This window comes from Hypanus sabinus, chromosome 1, assembly GCF_030144855.1.
Source record: "Hypanus sabinus isolate sHypSab1 chromosome 1, sHypSab1.hap1, whole genome shotgun sequence".
NCBI lineage: Eukaryota > Metazoa > Chordata > Chondrichthyes > Myliobatiformes > Dasyatidae > Hypanus > Hypanus sabinus.
Window position 1 is genome coordinate 103,491,052 of NC_082706.1, and position 18,843 is coordinate 103,509,894.

General features: G+C 41.2%; 1 protein-coding gene across 1 annotated transcript in view; it reads left to right on the forward strand.

Annotated features, from left to right (window-relative positions):
- Window positions 1-18,843, forward strand: part of abhd5a (abhydrolase domain containing 5a) — a 28,677-nt gene that overhangs the window by 932 nt on the left and 8,902 nt on the right. The window contains exons 2-5 of the mRNA XM_059973238.1: window positions 3,853-3,938; window positions 5,725-6,097; window positions 10,902-11,056; window positions 15,987-16,101. Coding sequence (XP_059829221.1) covers window positions 3,853-3,938; window positions 5,725-6,097; window positions 10,902-11,056; window positions 15,987-16,101 — 729 coding nt within the window. The remainder of the gene's footprint in view (window positions 1-3,852; window positions 3,939-5,724; window positions 6,098-10,901; window positions 11,057-15,986; window positions 16,102-18,843) is intronic.

Consider the following 18,843-nt stretch of genomic DNA (forward strand, 5'->3'; position numbering starts at 1 on the left):
GGGCAGGAGACTTGCCGAACATACTCTAACCAGTGTGAGTCACGTACATGGTGTGTGGCCATTAGACACCGTGCTTAGAGTGTACAGTTTTTAAATTGCATCCGTTGCGTGTGTTTGTGTTCAGAAAGCAGTGATTTTTGCCACTGATAGTTGGCGAGAAATAAGCAGTAAGGCAATTCAGAGCTGTTTTGCTCACTGTAGTTTTCAGATTTGGAAATGTCATAAACGGCCAGAAGTGATAATGAAACAATTTCACTACTTCAACAAGTTGTAAACTATGAAGAATATGAAGGAAATGAGAATGATCTTGCATGTTACCTTCGGTCCCCACCGGACACTCAGCTCTCACCTGTACTCCATGTAGCTGTCTTGCATGCAACCGCATCCACACTCTGACGTACCACTTCGACAGGCGGGCTAAACTGGGTGAGGGTAGCTGGCAGGTCATATACTCCGGGAAGATAGGGACATGCCTGTCCTAGCATAGGAAGTCAGCTCCAGCAGACCGGGCGGATGAGATCTAGGGTGAGATCCAACAGCCAGGAATGCTGTTAGATATGGCCCTTGTGGCTAAAGGGATCAGGGGATATGGAGAGAAAGCAGGTACAGGGTTCTGAGTTGGATGATCAGCCATGATCATACTGAATGGCGATACAGGCTCGAAGGGCCGAATTGCCTACTCCTGTACCTATTTTCTGTATTTTCAATGTTATGTTAAGGCAGTTCTACAATGGTACGTGGAGAGCGAAGGGTATGACGAGGCACGGAAGTCATGGTCACCCACTGCAACCAGGGAATTCCCCGGTTGTAATGTCCATTTATTCTGTTGGACTTGGACTTACGAGGTTGAGAAAGTGGAACTGCCCCAGTGTCTTTTCCAGATAAAACTCCCACACAGGTTTCCATTGTCCGATACAACAGACAACTACCCATAGCATTGGTAGTGTTTAATTTGCTCTGTAGTTCATTTAAGTACATAATTTGTTACTCAGTTAAACTGTAGCTTGTCTTTTTTATACCTTTTTAACTACTTCCATGAAACTGGCTGAATAGGGCAGCCACTTAATTAAGCTAAAATGTACTGATCCCGATATGCCTCAATTTAACCGGGATCTACTGTAATTGTTACTGCAGATCTGATGCAACACAAAAAGAAACAATAAGATAAAGAACGTAATAAATATAAATGAATACGATAGCTTATCAAGAAAGATTGATTGTATGTACTTAAAGTGACGCTAGGCACAGGAGTGTCTCCATAGGGTGGCTGACAGGAAATGGTAACATAGTGGTGTTGGGGTACGTGGAGGTGCTGATCAGCCTTTCTGCTTGGGGAAACTAACTTTCCAGATCTGGTGATTTTAGTGTGGATGCCATGTAGCCTCCTTCCTGATGCGAGTGGCACAAACAGTCCATGAGCAGAGTGGCTGGATTCTTCATGATGTTACTGGTCCTTTTCGGGTACCTTTCACTATCTATGTCCTTGACGGTATGTAGGCCAGTGCCGGTGATGTGTTGGGCAGTTTTGGCTACCCGTTGTAGAGTCTTCCTGTCCACAGCAGTGCAGTTTCCATGCTGTTCAGCCATGCAGCACGTTCGGGTGCTCTCTGTTGCACATCTGTAGAGTGATAGGAGTATAGATGTGCATCGCCCAGCTCGCTTCTGCCTCCTCAGAAAGCAGAGGCCTTGGTGAGCTTTCCTGATTGTATGGAACGTGTTCTGACACCATGAGAAGTTGCCCTCTATACAACATATAATATTACCTAAAGTGAGAATGATCTTGTGTCCTTGACATACTACAGAGTAATACCCACAGCACAGAACTAAGCATTAACCCTTTGTAATACGTATAATTTATTTTACCCACTGCATGGAAATAAATATACATCTTATATATAATGCCTAACGTGTGGGACTGAATGTGCATCTTCTGAATATATGTATGGTAAAGCCCAGAGAATGGGACTGAGCATACACCCTGCATAGAGTATTATACAGAGTGCAGCAAAGAGAATATCCTGTACGTAATATACCACGGATTCAGTGAGTTGGACTCAATGCATTTCCTGTGTTTAATAGGCAGTGTGAGTTCCAGCATATTATTTTTATATAATTCACAGTAATAGCCGGAGAGTAGGGCCCTAAATTATTCTTGTTTAATAAGCACAGTTAGATTAAATTACTGGGTGTGAATGCATTCTTATAAATGTACACAATGACCTAGGCAGAGGAAGAGAGTGTATAATCTCCAGTGTTATCTGGGATTGTGCTCCCTTGATACAAAGAGTGGACATGGACTGGACACCCTGAATATAATCTTTAATTCAAACTGGAATACAATTGTTATCATTAATTTTATATGCTTAGATTAGATTAATGTTCTTATAGAATTAAGTGTCTTTGCAAATGGCTGTTAGTTTCATCTTGTTTCATTGCAAGACCCTTTTTATTGGGATCATGCTGTATTGTATAGGTCAGTGGGAGGAAGTTAAACGCTGTTTCTCACTTTTTGTGAGGTTGGAAAAGTGAATAGTCTATATCCCAGGTATGTCCAGTAAGAATGAGTGAAATACTTGTTTTTAGGTTGTGGGACATAGAGATGAATTCAATATTCAATATGTACAGTGGGCACAGGACTGTAATTGTTGATTAAAGTAACCATGACGTAGCCAGTTTATGATTGGTAATCCTCAATAGACTGTCCTGCTTGTTAATTGTCTCTGACTCTTACCTGTGATGCAAATCTGCTGGTATACTGCAAACCTCATTTGGGGTTTCTAAGTTTTTAATTTGTCTGTGAGTAAATAGCTTGTTAGGAATGGAAGCAGAGTGATGTGTTTGGAAGTCAGAGTACACTTAGTGTACCAACACCAGCAGGAGATTGTGGAATAGTAACATGATCCTGGATGGGTCCAAGAGAAAGGAACAGCCCGAGGCTTGGATGATTTAAGCACCAGGCCAGATTGAAAAGGTCAGGATGTCGGTCGCTGCTACACAAGGTTTACTAATGGGCTCCTGAATCGGCTGCAGTGTTGACTGGCTTCATGGCTGCGTACTCATTTACTCACTCCCCTGAACTTCAGTTGCTTGCTTGCTTGCTTTAGTTGTTTGCATGGTTTTTCCCCTGCACATTGGGCGTTTGATGGTCTTTTAGATGGGTTCTATTGGGTTTCTTTGTTTTGTGGCTGCCTGTAAGGAGGTGAATCTCAAGGTTGTATACAGTATACATGCTTTGATAATCAATGTACTTTGACTTTGATAAAGGGTTTCATTTGGAAGCAGCAATACCTTCCACATTGAAAGAGCTTGAATCTACCATCTTGCTTATTCCAAGAGACTGCTGGGCTGTGGAATGAATTGTTCTGTCTGTGATTGTTTATATATGGTCATTGTGAATGCATATCTGACTTCCTTGCTTATCCACGAACCATGAAGTACAAACCATTTCTGAGGATTTTTTTTCCTCTGGTGACATGCCTCATCTATTCCATATTTGAACTATTTGTGGACTCCTGACTACCTTTTTATGGGGATCTAATAAATTGCAATGAATGTGAAAGAGCAGGCTGATGCAGATGAGGCTCCAGGCTAGTTACTGAGAGGTTGCTGCCCAGCTGCAGTGAAAGAAATCAAGAAGCCTGAGGCTTTGTGCTTGCAGTATTCCTTGTGGCTTTCAGTGGAAGTTGGAAATTCAGCTAGCTGGGTTGCTTGATTTGCTGCAAATACTGGCAGACCTGATTCGCAGTACTGGCCAATGACCTTCTATATTCCATTCAACAGAGGCATAATAAAGGCATAACAGTAAAGTGATCAGAATGCTTGTTAAATTCATTTCTCTCAATTTTTTTTTAGGTTAAGTTGGCTTCTTAATTGGCTGCCAACTTGGTGTCCCACATCTATATCTCTTCTCAAGGATGCAGAGAATAAGATGTTACAGGGTAAGGAACAATTTTTAAACATCCCTGCCTATTTGGTAGTCTTAATTTTTTTATGCAGTCTGCACTTAAAGCAGAAAAGATTAAGAACATAAAAGTAATAAGTTCTACTGCATTTATCTGGTGTGCTAGTTATACCTTGAGAGAGAAACAGAGTCAGCATTACAGATTGATGATATTTAGAACTGAAAATCTATTTAGAAAGCAAACGTGCTTTACGTTGCAGAGAAGTGGGAGAGCTGGAGAAAATAATACCTCTGATAGGGTAGAGATGAAGGGAAATTGGGAAGAATGAATCAAATATTTACATTTGCAAACAAAAGAGACCTTAGCCTCCGTAACATCTGTCACAGCAACTGTTTGGTCAGCTCCAAGGAATTGTAGCTGGGAATCTGGTCTCCACAACCCAACTCTCTCTTGGTTTCCACTCCCTATCACAGGCTTTCTCATTGTGCTCCTGAGAAAATAGCATCTGTCATCAAAGACTCCCACTATCCAGGCCATGCCCTCTTCTCACAACTATCATCCAGCAGGAGGAATTTTAGAAGCCTTGGATACCACACCACCAGGTTCAGGAACAGTTATTACCCAACAGCCATCAGGCTCTTAAACCAGCGTGGATAACCACTATTCTGAACTGATTCAATGACCTACAGATTTCACTTTCTACTCTTTACAACTCATGTTCTCTGTATTACTTTTATTCTCAGTTTGCCTTTTTTGAACATTGTTGTTTGTCAGTCTTTGTTTATGTAAAGTTTTTTCTTAAAATTCTATTGTATTTCTTTTCTTCCTGCAAATGCCTGCAAGAAAATGAATCTTGAGGTAACATACTGTATATGTACTGTTTACTTTTAATGCTGACTCACCAAACCTTCTGTGTTGCTACTTCAGGCACATTTCATTTCTAGCTTGAAATGTTGACTCTTTTTCTATCTCCACAGGAACAGCCTGACCTGGCAGTATTTTTCAGTTTGTATTTCAAATTTCTAGCATCTGCAGAATTATTGGTGGAGATATAGGAATGCATGATTATCATGAGGTTTGCTTAAGTTATTTTAAGAATTTCATACTGAACATAAAGACATGATATTGTTTGAAAAAGTAACCACTGAAAACACACATTTCAAAGTGATCTCCTACAATGTCTCTGTTATATACCACCTAAACATCAAAAGCTTTGACCATTTGTTTTGAGAGATAAGGGGGAAGGACAAGGACAAAGACAAACATTAAATTTGAACTGGTTTAAAAGAAAGTAGCCTCATTGTACCCCAGATCTAGACTACTGTGATGTTTAGAATATCATGGATATTTTGAATTAATACACATAAAAACGACCAGAATTTTCCTTCAGTAACTTGTTTAGTTCATCTTTTTGTCCTCTCACTGAATTTTAAATTAGCCTTGAGAGTTTCAGAAGAATCAAGGAAGTTGTAGGTTCCTTTTTATATCTCCCAAAGGCATACAGAGAAATTTTCTTACATTAAGGAATTCAATATCTCCCACACAAATTGAGATCAGAGGCATTGACACAGCACTAAGGAACGTACTTCTAGAGAACTAAACCAAGATGACCGCACACTGGTTGCAATGACTAAAACCTATCCACCACCACTAATTGAGTTTAGTATGCAGAAGGACATTGGGTCTAATAGGTTTTTAATGGACTAAATTAGATCAAATTGAATATCTGAATCCAAGTTGTACTGCTCACCGTGGCAAATGTTAATTCAAAAGGTGCTGAGATAAGCAAATCAGGTTGATTTTAATTTTTTTTATTTCGCAGGTGTCAGAAATAATTTTACGAAAGATTTTGTTTCGTTACCAAATGGCAACAAGATTTGGACATTAGTTTTCGGTCAAGACGTTCATAACAAAACTCCACTTATTCTGATTCATGGATTTGGAGGGGGTGTTGGACTATGGACCTTAAACTTTGATGCCCTCAGCCTTCAACGCACTGTATATGCTTTTGACCTTGTAGGATTTGGTCAAAGTAGTAGGCCATGTTTCAGCAGTGATTCTGAAGTGGCAGAAACTCAGTTTGTGGAGTCTATAGAGGAATGGAGGGCAACGTTGGGAATGGAGAAAATGATTTTATTGGGACACAACTTTGGAGGATATTTGGCTGCAGCGTATACAATTAAGTATCCGCAAAGGTAGGTAGCAAATATTTTGGAAAATAACAGCTTGGAAGCATTAGTAGAAAGAGTCAGAGTTGAAGGATTCAGTAAATAGTTAACATAAGCAGTAAGCTAATAGTTAATCACTATTAGTTCAAAAGTTGAAATAATAATCCCTTTTTCATTTATACATTCTGTTATTGATTGTAACTGACAAGATACTTCTGCCAGAAGTGCGATTTAAGGTTCCACTTTATTCTCAGTTAAGTAGCCATGGGTTTCTTCTCATTCCTGCTTAGTGGGCTGCTGGTTCCCCTATATTTCTAATCATTACACCCTGGCCTCACCTCGTTCCCTGTTACTGTTTCACTGGCCTTACCTCATTCCCACTCACTGAGTGTGGGCTTCTCATTCTCAATCACTGTCACTGACATCTCCTCATTCCCAGTTACTGCACCACTGGCCTCTACATTTCCGGTTATTGGGCTACAACTCTCTCTTCAGTCCCAGTGAACACATTCAGGTCTCCCTTCTTTCCTGGCCATTTGTCCTCAGATTACTTTCATTTTCAGCTCATGGTTACAGGTTATCGGCATTGTCAGTGAGAGGACTGCAGATTTATGCAGAATCTTGCCCAGTATTGACCACAGTAAACTTTCATTTGCATTCAAATGGAAGTTTTTCTATTCTGTAGTGAATTACACAATTCAGAAAATGATTACCAATTTTCCCTGTTAAAATTGCACATCTAAAATGTTTATCAGATGTTTGGACTACATCGTTCTGGGAGTTGGTTTAGAATTTTCATCTGAGCATTAATTGCTGGGGGTAGTTATGTGATTTTTAAATTCACAACGTTATTTACAATTCCCTTCACAGCCTCACCTCTCATATCTGCAATCTTCACCAGTGCTGTAACTTCCTTATTTCTGTACACCTCCAGTTCTGGCCTCTTCAGCAAGCCCTATTTTAATTGCTTGAACATTACCAGCCATGCCTTCTGCTGAATATGCCCTAAAGTCTAGAATTCCTTCCTTAACCCTTTATTTTTTTCTCTCTTCCTTCAAGATATCCCTTTTGTCATTTCTTAATATCACCATACGTGATTCTTAACAGAGTAGTATAGCTGTTCGGTCTGAGATGTTGTGTTGAATTTATTAAGCTAGTAATTAAAAGCCTACTGAGCTATTCACTTTTGCTTCACAATGGACTGCATATTCACCTGCCTCTTAAGAGCATCATAAATGCCTCAATTGTATTTGTTTCCACTGTCACCCCGGCAGTGCATTCCGAGCACCCATCACTCTTTTTAAAAAAGCCTGCCCTACTCATCTCCTTTGAACTTATCCCCACCCATCTTAAATGCCTTCTAGTGTTAGAGATTTCGATTCTGGGGTAAAGATACTGACCATCTACTCTGTCTATGCCCCTTCTAAACTTCTATCAGATCTTCCCTCAGCTTCTGCAGCTCCAGAGAAATCACCTAACTTTGTCAAACCTCTTCTTATTACGTAGAGGTTGGGTAAACTTGGGTTGTGTTCTCTGGAGTAATGGAGAGTGAGGTGGAACCTAATGAAAGTTTATAAGGGAGCATAGATGAGTAGAATCAGGAGTAGTCTTTGTATCCCTACACGCCTGCTTCATCAGTAACTATGACCATACTTGATCCTATGCCGTTATCCTTCTTGTCTGTCCAGCTGTGGTTCCTTGTGTCCAAATGTCTATCGGTTTCATTCTTTAAAATACCCTACATCTGACAGTGAACCCTCACCATTTATAGAGTTTGTTATTGGAGGAAATTGCTTCTTGGCACCTAACTTGCCAATACCTTTCAAAATATTGTATAACTTACTGAAATCATTAGCCATTTTACCCAACCTGTCCTCAACCCCCTTATCCCAGGAATCAGTTCAGTGTTTGTGGTTTTATTGTTGCGATGTATACCCACAAGTTGCTTTACATTGTATGTTGGGTGGTATTGCGATCGTATTCTTCTAGAACTCTACCTAAAGTTGACACTTGTGCTGTTAGCAAAGGACCTAAGTTCTAGTACCCACTGACAGACTCTTTCTGCCTGAGGAAGACATCAGTGAACTGTGAAGTTAGAAAAATGCATTCAAAATAAAAATGATTAGCTTTCAGATTTTTGCTCAGATTTTTGGCATTCAACTATTTTGAATGCAGGTTTGTTTTCGTATCACAAAGTAATGTAAGGCAGGAGGAAATTCTTGATGCTTATGCTTGGTGTTAAAGTTGGAGTCTGTCATTTAATTAGACCAGGCCACACTAAATGACCTGCCTACATGTTAAAAGATCTGCTTATTTCTTGCAGAAGTGGTCTAGGCAGGCATGTTTTTAGGTGCAGCATGAGAAAGAAGAGGGGAAAATAATCTGGTATAACTATAATCGATAACTATTAGGCAAATAATGAATTATTTACTGGCACATTAACAAAATCCTGCAGTTTAGCTAGGGAGGGAGAAAAAACAGAAAGTTGTAAATAACTTGAGGATGAGAGGTTTGAGAGAAGGGTAAAATAAAATAATTGCATCTTCGAGTTTCATAATATGAGGGGCAGTTAAAGTTACAAATATTATTTTCTGCCTATCAAAGTTGCATCTTGAGAAATACTACTTTTCACTTTCCTTAATTGTAACAACAACATTTTTAATTCCTGGCTTTCTTCTCCACTCATTGGTATGCTGTCCCATTGTAACAGCAACATTCTAACTCACACAGGCAATTGCATTATCCAGCTCCTACTCCCCTTCATGTATCTTGAACCTGTTAACTATTCCATTTGTTTGCTATCCAGTTGTGGGTGAGTCACCATCACGTGCTGAATATTGGGAATGAGTGTTGCCACCTCAACATTAAGCAGTCATTAACCCAGTCATTAACTCTGATCCCTTATCTTTGACTCCTTTATTGACTTATCTGAATCAAGCTTTCAGTCTTACATCTTATCCATTCAGGGGCAAAATCAAGAAACATATCTTCCATACAATGAATGGTAGAACTTTAGAAGCTATCATAAAATGTTACTGTTTGTGGTACCGGACAAAGTCCAGTCCTGAAAAAAAGATTAGTACTTGAAATGCAACAAATTGGTACTATCCAAAGGTTGCTGAATGCTATCATAGTTATGCCGCAGGCAGTTGTAAAAGTACTGAACAGTGAACGGTAATAATACCTCAATAACTGATACATCAAGCCATAGCACAGATGATACGTAAGTTTGTGCACCCTTGCTAACGTATGTACTGAAACACACTAGGATGGGCTTTACATTAAACAAAGTTCAGAAGTTCAAAGTAAATTTATTATGAAAGTACACGTATGTCGCCATTTACAACCCTGAGATTCATTTTCTTGTGGGCAATCACAGAAATACAAGAAACACAATATAATCAATGAAACACCACACCCAACAGGGCGGACAACAACCAACGTTCAAAGCAAACAACAAACTGCAAGTAAGGAAGGAGAGAAAAAAAGAAATAATAATAATAATAAATACACACACAATAAAAATCAAGAACATGAGATGAGTCCTTGAAGGTGAGTCTGTAGGTGGTAGGAACAGTTCAGTAGTGTTATGAAACATTTTTAAAATAAATAACCCATACTAATCTGCAAGGGTGTGCCCCGCGCACACCCAAGGGTATGTTGATTGTTAACGCAAACATATTTCACTATGTTTTGATGTACATGTGATAAATAATCTTGAATCTTGCACCTCTGATGATGAGGTTAAAAGTGATGAGACCTGAAAAATGTGGATCACTTTTCACGCCTTGGGAGCCACTTCTCAGCCAAGCCAGCTGCTCTTGTGTTTGTGAAATTCATTACTGCCTCAAGTGTTTAAGCACATTCTTTGGTTATCTGAAGAAAAGTATTTTCAAAGAAAAAGATCTCTAAAATGTCACTAAAGCTGCAGTCTGGTGAGAAGCAGTGATCACTGCACTCTAGTACATTTTGGAGGTGGACTACCAGTGGAGAAATACCAGTTGTCCTGTCTCTGCAGAATCCTTCAGATCCACAATTGGGAATAGAAAGTCTTTCTTAACATCCTTTCCCAGGTCAATATCTTCAGTACTAGTGTCCTTTATTTCATTTAGCAGCCACTGTCCCATCTTAGCTCTGATGGTGAGTCATATCCTTTGCCTGCCTGACACCAAAACAGACATAGTACCCTGAAAGACACATCGACAGGAGAAGTAATTCATTGATGTTCTTAAAATAGTGTAATGTCCTCACAGACATATAGCCCTGGAAAACTAAAAGGGAGAAGGAAAGGTCATGGGTATCTTGAATTATTTTGGCAGGAGCATGCAAATTCACAGTGAAAACAGTAGAAGAGGTCATAACCTCCCTTGCAAGCCTCAAAGCACGTCAGCTTCATCAGCTACCTCAGTACCCAAAAATCAGAGGGGAAATACGTTATCCTTAACTCCAGGGAACTGCCTGAGAAGTAACTGATTAAACATAGAAGACATTACTTCAGCAGTTTACATCATTTGGCTTCCTTTCTCAGTGACCATTGCAAGTTTCTTTTTAAACCACAGTTACCTTCAGTGAAATCAACATGTGAGTTAAACCAGTAGTAGACCATAAGACATGGGAACAGAATTACACCATCAAGTCTGATCTGCCATTCTATCATGGCTTACTTATTATCCCTCTCAACCCCATTGTCCTGCCTTTTTTCCTGACCGTAACCTTTAACACCCTTACAAATCAAGAATCTATCAACCTTTGCTTTAAATGTACCCAATGACTTGGGCATTTGGTAGTGATATATGACAATTAATACATTTAACTTGTATGTTGCTTTTAGGGTGAAGCACCTCATTCTCGTTGAGCCATGGGGATTTCCAGAGCGACTAAACTACAGTGAGCAGGAACAACCAATGCCATTGTGGATAAAAGCCCTGGGTGCAATTATGAGTCCTTTCAATCCACTAGCTGGCCTTAGATTGGCTGGGCCCTTGGGTAAGAAGACTAACTGTTAAATCAAAAGAATAGTACAATAACAAATCCGCTATTGGTCAAAATAGTGCCATTGGTTACTGTTTTTAAAATGTAATTTATGTATAATTAAGTATAATTTAACTTAATTTTGTTAAATTGGGTTTATTGTCATATGCATGAGTATACAATTGACTAAAAACTGTCAAGAAATGTAGAGGAGGCTTGACCCAAAAGCAGAGCAGCGGAGACAATTCAGCAGAGAACAATAATTTTAATAGTAGACTACCAAAATAGCAAGCCTCAAAGGGCCTCAAAACAAGAGAACAGATACTAAACACAACAGGCAACAAGTTAAACTTCAGGCAGAGAGAGTGAAAGCTAGGAGCAACTGTTTGAGGCCTACTGATTTGATAAGTGAACAAGTACAGTGGATAAGAACTGGGGTTAAATAGGCTGCAGGTGATGAGTTTAGAACAAGTGGCAAATGAATCTGACAGGCTGGTTAGAGAATGGGAGTTGTCTGCATGTACAGGCTGGAGATGTCAGCAAGAGCAGGCCTGCTAGGACACGCCTCCCCCACGGCTCAGCCTAACAGCCCAGGACGATCTGCATGGGTCTGGTGGAACTCATCGATGAGCGATGGATCCAAGATATAACTAGACAGCCCCCAAGACCTCGCTTCTGGGCCCTACACTCCCCAGTTGACCAGGTACTGCACACTCCATCCATGGTGGTGTGAATTCATCAACCGGTGAACTTGTACACTGGACCACTTCCACTATCCTGGGTTCCAGAGATGCAGGTTCAGGTGGATAGAGTGGTCCACGGACAACGGGCCACGTAGAAGTTAGGTGTGATCCTGAGGACAGTGGCAGCTGGATATGGTAAGGTCTTGGCCTGAAAGTACTCTTTTCCATAGATGCTGCCTGGCCTGCTGAGTTTCTCCAGCATTTTGTGTGTATAGCTTGCATTTCCAGTGTCTGCAGATTTTCTCTTGTTTGGAGATGATAAGTGAGTGGACTGATGCAATGTTTGGTCTTGAAGGGATCAGTGTACCAGGGCGAGATCTTGTGGGAGTTGGTGCACAGGTAGACAGGGAGTTGGGTAGACAGCCAGATATTGTCCTCAGGCCGGAGTAGTCTAGCTGGGCACTGACTATGGTTAGCCTAGTGGCAATAGGCGCAGTTGGCGGCTAGGATGACCCTCCACGCAGACTTCCATGTATTCCGGCAGCCGCGAACCAGGGCTCTGGTGAACTGGACCTCCACAGTGGGGTCCTCTGCAGAGAACAACGGGGGTTGGAAGGTGTGAAAAGGTGACTTACCCATGGCAGAGGAGGTGTATAGATTGTGGGACATTTCGGCCCAGAGCAGACGCTTTTTCCATGTGGAAGGGTTAGGAGCAGCAAAACATCATACAAACTTCTCCACTTACTGATTGGTTTCTTCTGACTGTCTGTTGGTCCGGAAATTCACTTTAGTGAGGAAGAGGGAACACTATGTCCTGAGGGAAGCTGTAGAGGCGAACTACATGTTGGAGACCAGATCTGCTGTCTCCGTAGCTGATGGAAACTTGGGGAGGGCAATGAGGGCCTTGGAGAACCAGACCACCACTGTCAGATCAGCATGTCCCTATCAGAAGGTGGCAAATCTGTGATAGAATCCGTGAAGGTAGGGAACCATGGTCATCGAGGCTCTGCTGATTGGACTGGGCACACTGAGGGCAGGTAGTGATGAATTGACACACATATGTAGTCATTGTAGGCCAGCAGAATGAGTGTTGCAGAAAATCCAGGATGTTTCGTATGTCTGGAGAGGGATGAGCAGTGGGCCCACTGGAGTGCATCAGAAAGCACAGCGGACGGATTGTATATATGGTTGTTAGGTGTGTCGGGTAGGACAAACTCATGCTGCAGGGCCTGGTGGATCTTGTTCTCAATGTCCGAGACAATTGACTTGAGGATTTGAGAGGATGGAATAATGGTTTGGTGGTAGGTCTCTGTTTCAGTTGGGTCAAACTGTCATGACTTTATGCCCTTGGTACCGGGATGTTAGGAGATGGTGAAGCTGAATTGTTTGAAGAAGAGGACCCAGTAAGGCTGACAGGGGTTGAGTTGATGGGTTTATTGTATGGATTTGAGGTTCTGGTGGTCAGCCCAGATCGGGAAAGACTCGGTGTTTCCCATCAGCCAATGTCTCCATTCCTCCAAGGCCAATTTATTAGAGAGTAACTCCGTCTCCTACTCTATAATGGCACTGTGTAAAATGGAGAATGGGAGCGGTGGGGAAGCGTCTCTTGAGCTACACAAAAGTGTGGTCCTTGGCAGCAAACCAGGTTGTCCGTCAGCTAGGAGATTAGGTGAGAGAGGTGGTAATTTGGCTGTAGTTTCTGATGAAGTGACAATAGAAGTTAAAGAAGCTCAAGAAGCGCTATAGCTGAGGGCGTGTGGTTGGTGCAATTCAATGGCGGTGTGCACTTTCTCTGTGTCCATGGTTATCCCTTGGGGGTGAAAGGATGCTACCCAGGAACGAGATGACTGGGGTGTGGAACTGGCATTTTTCTAATTTGCAGTGCAGTCAGATTTTGAGGAGACGCTGAAGGACTGAACAGATGTGGTTTGGGGTTCTTGGAGAAAGATGAAGATGTTATTGAGGTAACCAAACATCTACCTGTGTAGCATCTCTTGGTGGAGCTTCTGAATGAAGGCTTGGAAAACATCTGGACTGTTGGAAAGTCCAAATGGCATCACTATGTATTTGTAGTGGCCAGTGGGTATTATGAACACTGTCATTCCCTGGCAGATCTGGATTGGGTTGTATGAATTCCATAAATCCAGTTTGGAGTGGACCCCATGGAGTGTTTCGAATGTGCTGTCCATCAAGGCAAGAGAGTCATGGTTCTTAATGGTGATTTTAATGAGTCCACGGTAGTCAATGCAGAGACGAAGACACACATCTTTTTTTTGACAAGGAAGAATTCTGCACCGGTTGGTACCTGGGATGGGTGAATGAAGCTGAGCTGTAGCTTTTCAGTGATATAGTCATTCATGGCTTGGGTCTCAGGAAGTTAGAGGGATAAGAGACAACCTCAGGAGGTGGTAGTACCTGGGAGGAGGTCGATTGTGCATTTATGTGGTAAGTGGGGTGGCAGGGTGCTGGCTTCCCTGTTACTGATGGCAATAGTTAAGTCCTGTGGAAGTTTTGGTGAGGTCGAGGGTTTCCTCCATCTCCACATATTTATGGGATAAAGTCAACTGAAATTGTAGGCGAGTGGTCCTGCAAATGGGTCCCCAACTCAGCGGTGAACCAGATGTCCGGGTGAAGTGGGGAGCCAGGAGTAACCCAGAATGAGAGGAGTGTTGGGTGAGCCGATCAGGAGGAATTGGTCTCCATTGCTCATATGCACAGACCGTGTGTGCGCTCTGACCATCCCACACCCCAAGGGACAGTTGTCAGTGGCTGTGATGCAGAAGAGGTGAGAGACAGGTTCGGTAGGGAGTCCAGCCTGCACACACACAATCTGATCCAGAAAGTTATCTACTGTGCTGGAATCCACCAGTCTCTTGTGCGTGTAGAGCTGACAGAGTGTGGGGGAGGACAGAGAGAGTGAGACAGGCTGTTGTGCTGGAATGAGGGGCCAAGGAGAGCTTTCTAGAATGGAGGCCCCTCGTCTCTACTTGGAGGTGCTATTTTCCCAAATGCAGCGGGTATTTTGGTACATCGGCTGCTCCATGGTAGGCAGACATGTTGTATCTCCACCAACGCTCACATTCTTGGAGGTTTAAGGAAGCTCTTCCTAACTGCCTGTGTTTTGGAGATGTTGGTGATGATCTGGAGGGTAAGACGCTTGTCATCCAGAGAGCCAGAGTGATGAGGTCAGTGGGCATTTCCCGGGTAGATGGCTTGTCTTTCAAACATTCTGAGAGATTGTGATGTTAATGGGCCAGCAGTGCTTCTGCATTCCAGCTGCACTCTGCTGCAAGGGTCCTGTAATCAAGCACAGAGCGTAAGCCTTGGCCTCAGCAAAGTATCCAATCTACTGATTGCCTTTCTCTTCCCGTACAGTCAAAAACCCAGCGCATCTCGGTGAAATCTTCATTTTTGTTGCATATGGTAGCTTTATTGTTCTAGTTAGTAGTGGTCCAGGGCAAAGCTTGCCCAGTCAAGAGAGAGATGAGGAAGGCAATCTTGGCCCATCTGAAGCTTGAAGTGTAAGATGCACTGAGACAGGAAGTTGTGGCAACAGGTTGGGAGTCTGTCAGAGTGTTTGGACATGGGAATCTGGGGTTCGGGGGAGGAGGTTGCTCTGCTGCAGAGTTGCTGCATTGAGGTGGAGTGTTGGAGAAAAGTAGACTGGATTGTGTGCTCACATTGGCAGACAGCTTCTTTCAAGTGAGCATACTATACTGGGTCAATTGTTTGTTCACTCACCCTATCAGGAAGGTTGACCCAAAAGATGATTCAGTAATGAACAATACCTTTAATAGTAGACTGCCAAAAGAACATGTCAGAAGGGGCCTCAAAACAAGAGAACAGAAACTAAAGACATCGAGCAACAAATTAAACTTTAGGCAGGGAGAGTGAAAGCTAGGAGCGGCTGGCTGGTTTGATGAATGAACAAGGACTGTGGATGAGAACGGGTTAAATAGGCTGCACGTGAGTCTGGAATGAATGACAGGTGAATCCTATATGCTGGACACTGAATGGGAGGTGCCTGCATATGCAAGCCAGGAGGTGTCAGTGGGAGCAGGGCTGACAAAAACCACTCTGAGCCATCCTAAGGACATGAAAGGTGCTGTAAAAATGTACACCTTCTATAATTTTAGATACTGTAAAATCTTAGTAAATGCAAAATTAGACATTAACAAATAAGTTAATTTCATGTGGCAATATATAGAAACTTGATTGTTGGAATGCAACATTTTTCAGTGATAAGATTATTTTTACCGTAGGTCCATTTCTAGTTCAGCGATTAAGGCCTGACTTCAAACAAAAGTTCGCTTCTGTATGTGAAGATGAAAATACTGTCACAGAGTACATTTATCACTGTAACGCACAGACTCCTAGGTAAGCACTGAAATCAACTTTTCATTGTGACTGAGTATATTATTAATCTTCAGCTTTGATGGGGGTTGCTCACCATATAAGTCTTAACTGTAAATGATAACAATTGCACTTCTGATAAAAGTGATTAGTCATTTCAGTAAATAAGGCATTTAGTTCTGATTCTTCCCAGATTAGAGAGTATGGATTATGATCAGAGATTAAGGGAGCTAGGGCTTTACTCTTTGAAGAGAAGGAGGATGAGAGGAGACATGATAGAGGTGTGCAAGATATTAAGAGGAATAGACAGAGTGGACAGTCAGCGCCTCTTCCCCAGGGCACCACTGCTCAGTACAAGAGGACGTGGCTTTAAGGTAAGGGGTGGAAAGTTCAAGGGGGATGTTAGAGGAAAGTTTCTCACTCAGAGAGTGGATGATGCGTGGAATGCACTACCTGAGTCAATGGTGGTGGCAGAAACACTAGTGAAGTTGAAGAGACTACTAGACAGGTATATGGAGGAATTTTAAGGTGGGGGGTTATATGGGAGGCAGGGCTTGAGGGTCGGCACAACATTGTGGGCCGAAGGGCCTGTAATGTGCTGCACTATTCTATGTTCTATTAGTGTCTAAAGTGATAAAATGTCACTAATTTCTCATCTGTAATCAGGAAATACCTATATCAGCCTGAGAATAGTTTCGGATTAAGAACGTATCTTTGATCATTGTCGCTCCTCTTACCTATTTTCACACTAAATAGACATTCCATTGATCACTGTTTTTATAATGATCAGGAAGATCAGATTGCTGAAAATTCATAAAATATGTGATTTAATGATCCATTTAAATAATCTAACATCAACTATAACATTCTATTTGTTTTCTCCATCTGCAACCAAATTTATTTATGGCTGATATGTCGTTTACCTCAGTGATCTTGTCATTTGTTAACTTATTTCAAAATTTGCTATTGCTCTAGTTAGAATACCCAAGTAACCAATATATGTCACATCTCCGGATTTCAACCCATGGAAATAGTATTGGGTAACTGCACCTAAAACATCACTTTATTTGAGCTGAACAATTCCCAGTTTGAAAACTTCAAATGGGGCAATTATGTTGAATTTAGACACAAGAATACGCTACTTTTGCCAACCAATTTATAAAATACTTAGCCCAAAGTAAAGAAATGTGTTAAACTACTATTCTTATTTAAAATGTCCTAATTTATTTTTCTGTTTTAAAATGGTTAATAGATCTTCACACTTTTACCTGTGAACCAAAATGTCATGAAATCTTTGAAATGAGTCTACAACTTGTATGATCATTGTTATGCTCATACAAGATCCCTTTTTTTTAATGGAAAATACATATTTGTTTTCCTCCAAAACAAATAACTAAAATATAATTGTGTTGGGAAAACTTTGAATCTTGACAGAAGCTCAAATAGGCTTAAAAATCATAAATATTTTTAATATATGGTTTAGTAACTAGCTTACTGTGTTTTTCTTCATTTAAATAATATTAAAAAGGAAAAGGCAAGACATTTTCAGGAGTTATATTGACTCATATATCCTTAATCAAATATAGAAAATATACAAGAAATGAGTCAGATCATGTGTTATGCTTTCAGCAACATCTGGAGGTCTCAGACACTTCCTGGTCAGTGATACACTTTATGAAGTGTTACAAAATTAGCAACTAATATTAATAGTCATGAAAAGCACACTTGCATCATAATGTCTTAAAGAAATCCCAAAAATATGCTTATAGTTTGGTGAAGCTCCATTCATGATTTTCAGATGGAATTCAAAAATTCTTAAAATAGTTGGTATTATAACTGAATAGAATTATAGGTGATTCTTGATTGTACCAGGTAATAGAAGAGAGAATTCCCATAGTGCAGAACCAGGGATAATGCAAAGGACAGCATAAAAGACATCAAAGAAGTTGCATAATGCTTTATTATCAAGGAATTCTTTAAGTAACAGGATAGACAAAGGAGAGTTAGTAGATGATGTTTACTTGAATCTCCCATGATATTACAGAAAGATACTAGCATGAATAGACTATTGGCTGACTGGCAGGAGGCAAAGAGTGGGAATAAAGTGGGCCTTCTCTGGTTGGCTGCTGGTGACCAGTGGTGTTCTGCAGGGTTCAAATCAAATCAAATTAATTATCATTCAAACCGTACATAGATATAGCTGAACCAGACCGCATTCCACTTGGTCCAAGGTGCAAATAAAATTCAAAGTAGCAAGCAAATATTCAAAAATAGTGAGTAACGTAATTCAAAATATTGAACAAAGAAGCATATTCACTTAAAAGAATGTATATAGTCCCAAGACCCTGAGTGACAATATCCACCAATTAATAGTACAGTCTCCCGGCAGTGTACAGATGCATGCAATCCAGCCTGAGGTTTGAGGCTTAGTTCTCCCTACATTTGAGGCTACACAATTCCCATGTCATCTGTCCCTCCACAAGACAAGGGTAACAGGCCTGCGACATCTTACATTATCACTGTCCAACAGGGTCTTTCGATTGCAAGTGAAATGCCCGAGACAGCCTCCCACAGTTATACTGCACCAACTTTGACGCTTCTGAGTAGTTGGCAGCAGCAACACCGTCTGCAGCCAGGTCAGCTTCTCCGAACCCAAACCGGCTCCTCCAATATCCCAACAGGTTTCTTCAACACCTTGGCACCTCGGCTGGCTCCAAAAACAAATTTTATGAAGCCCCCTTTTACTGAGCATCACTGGAAACATGG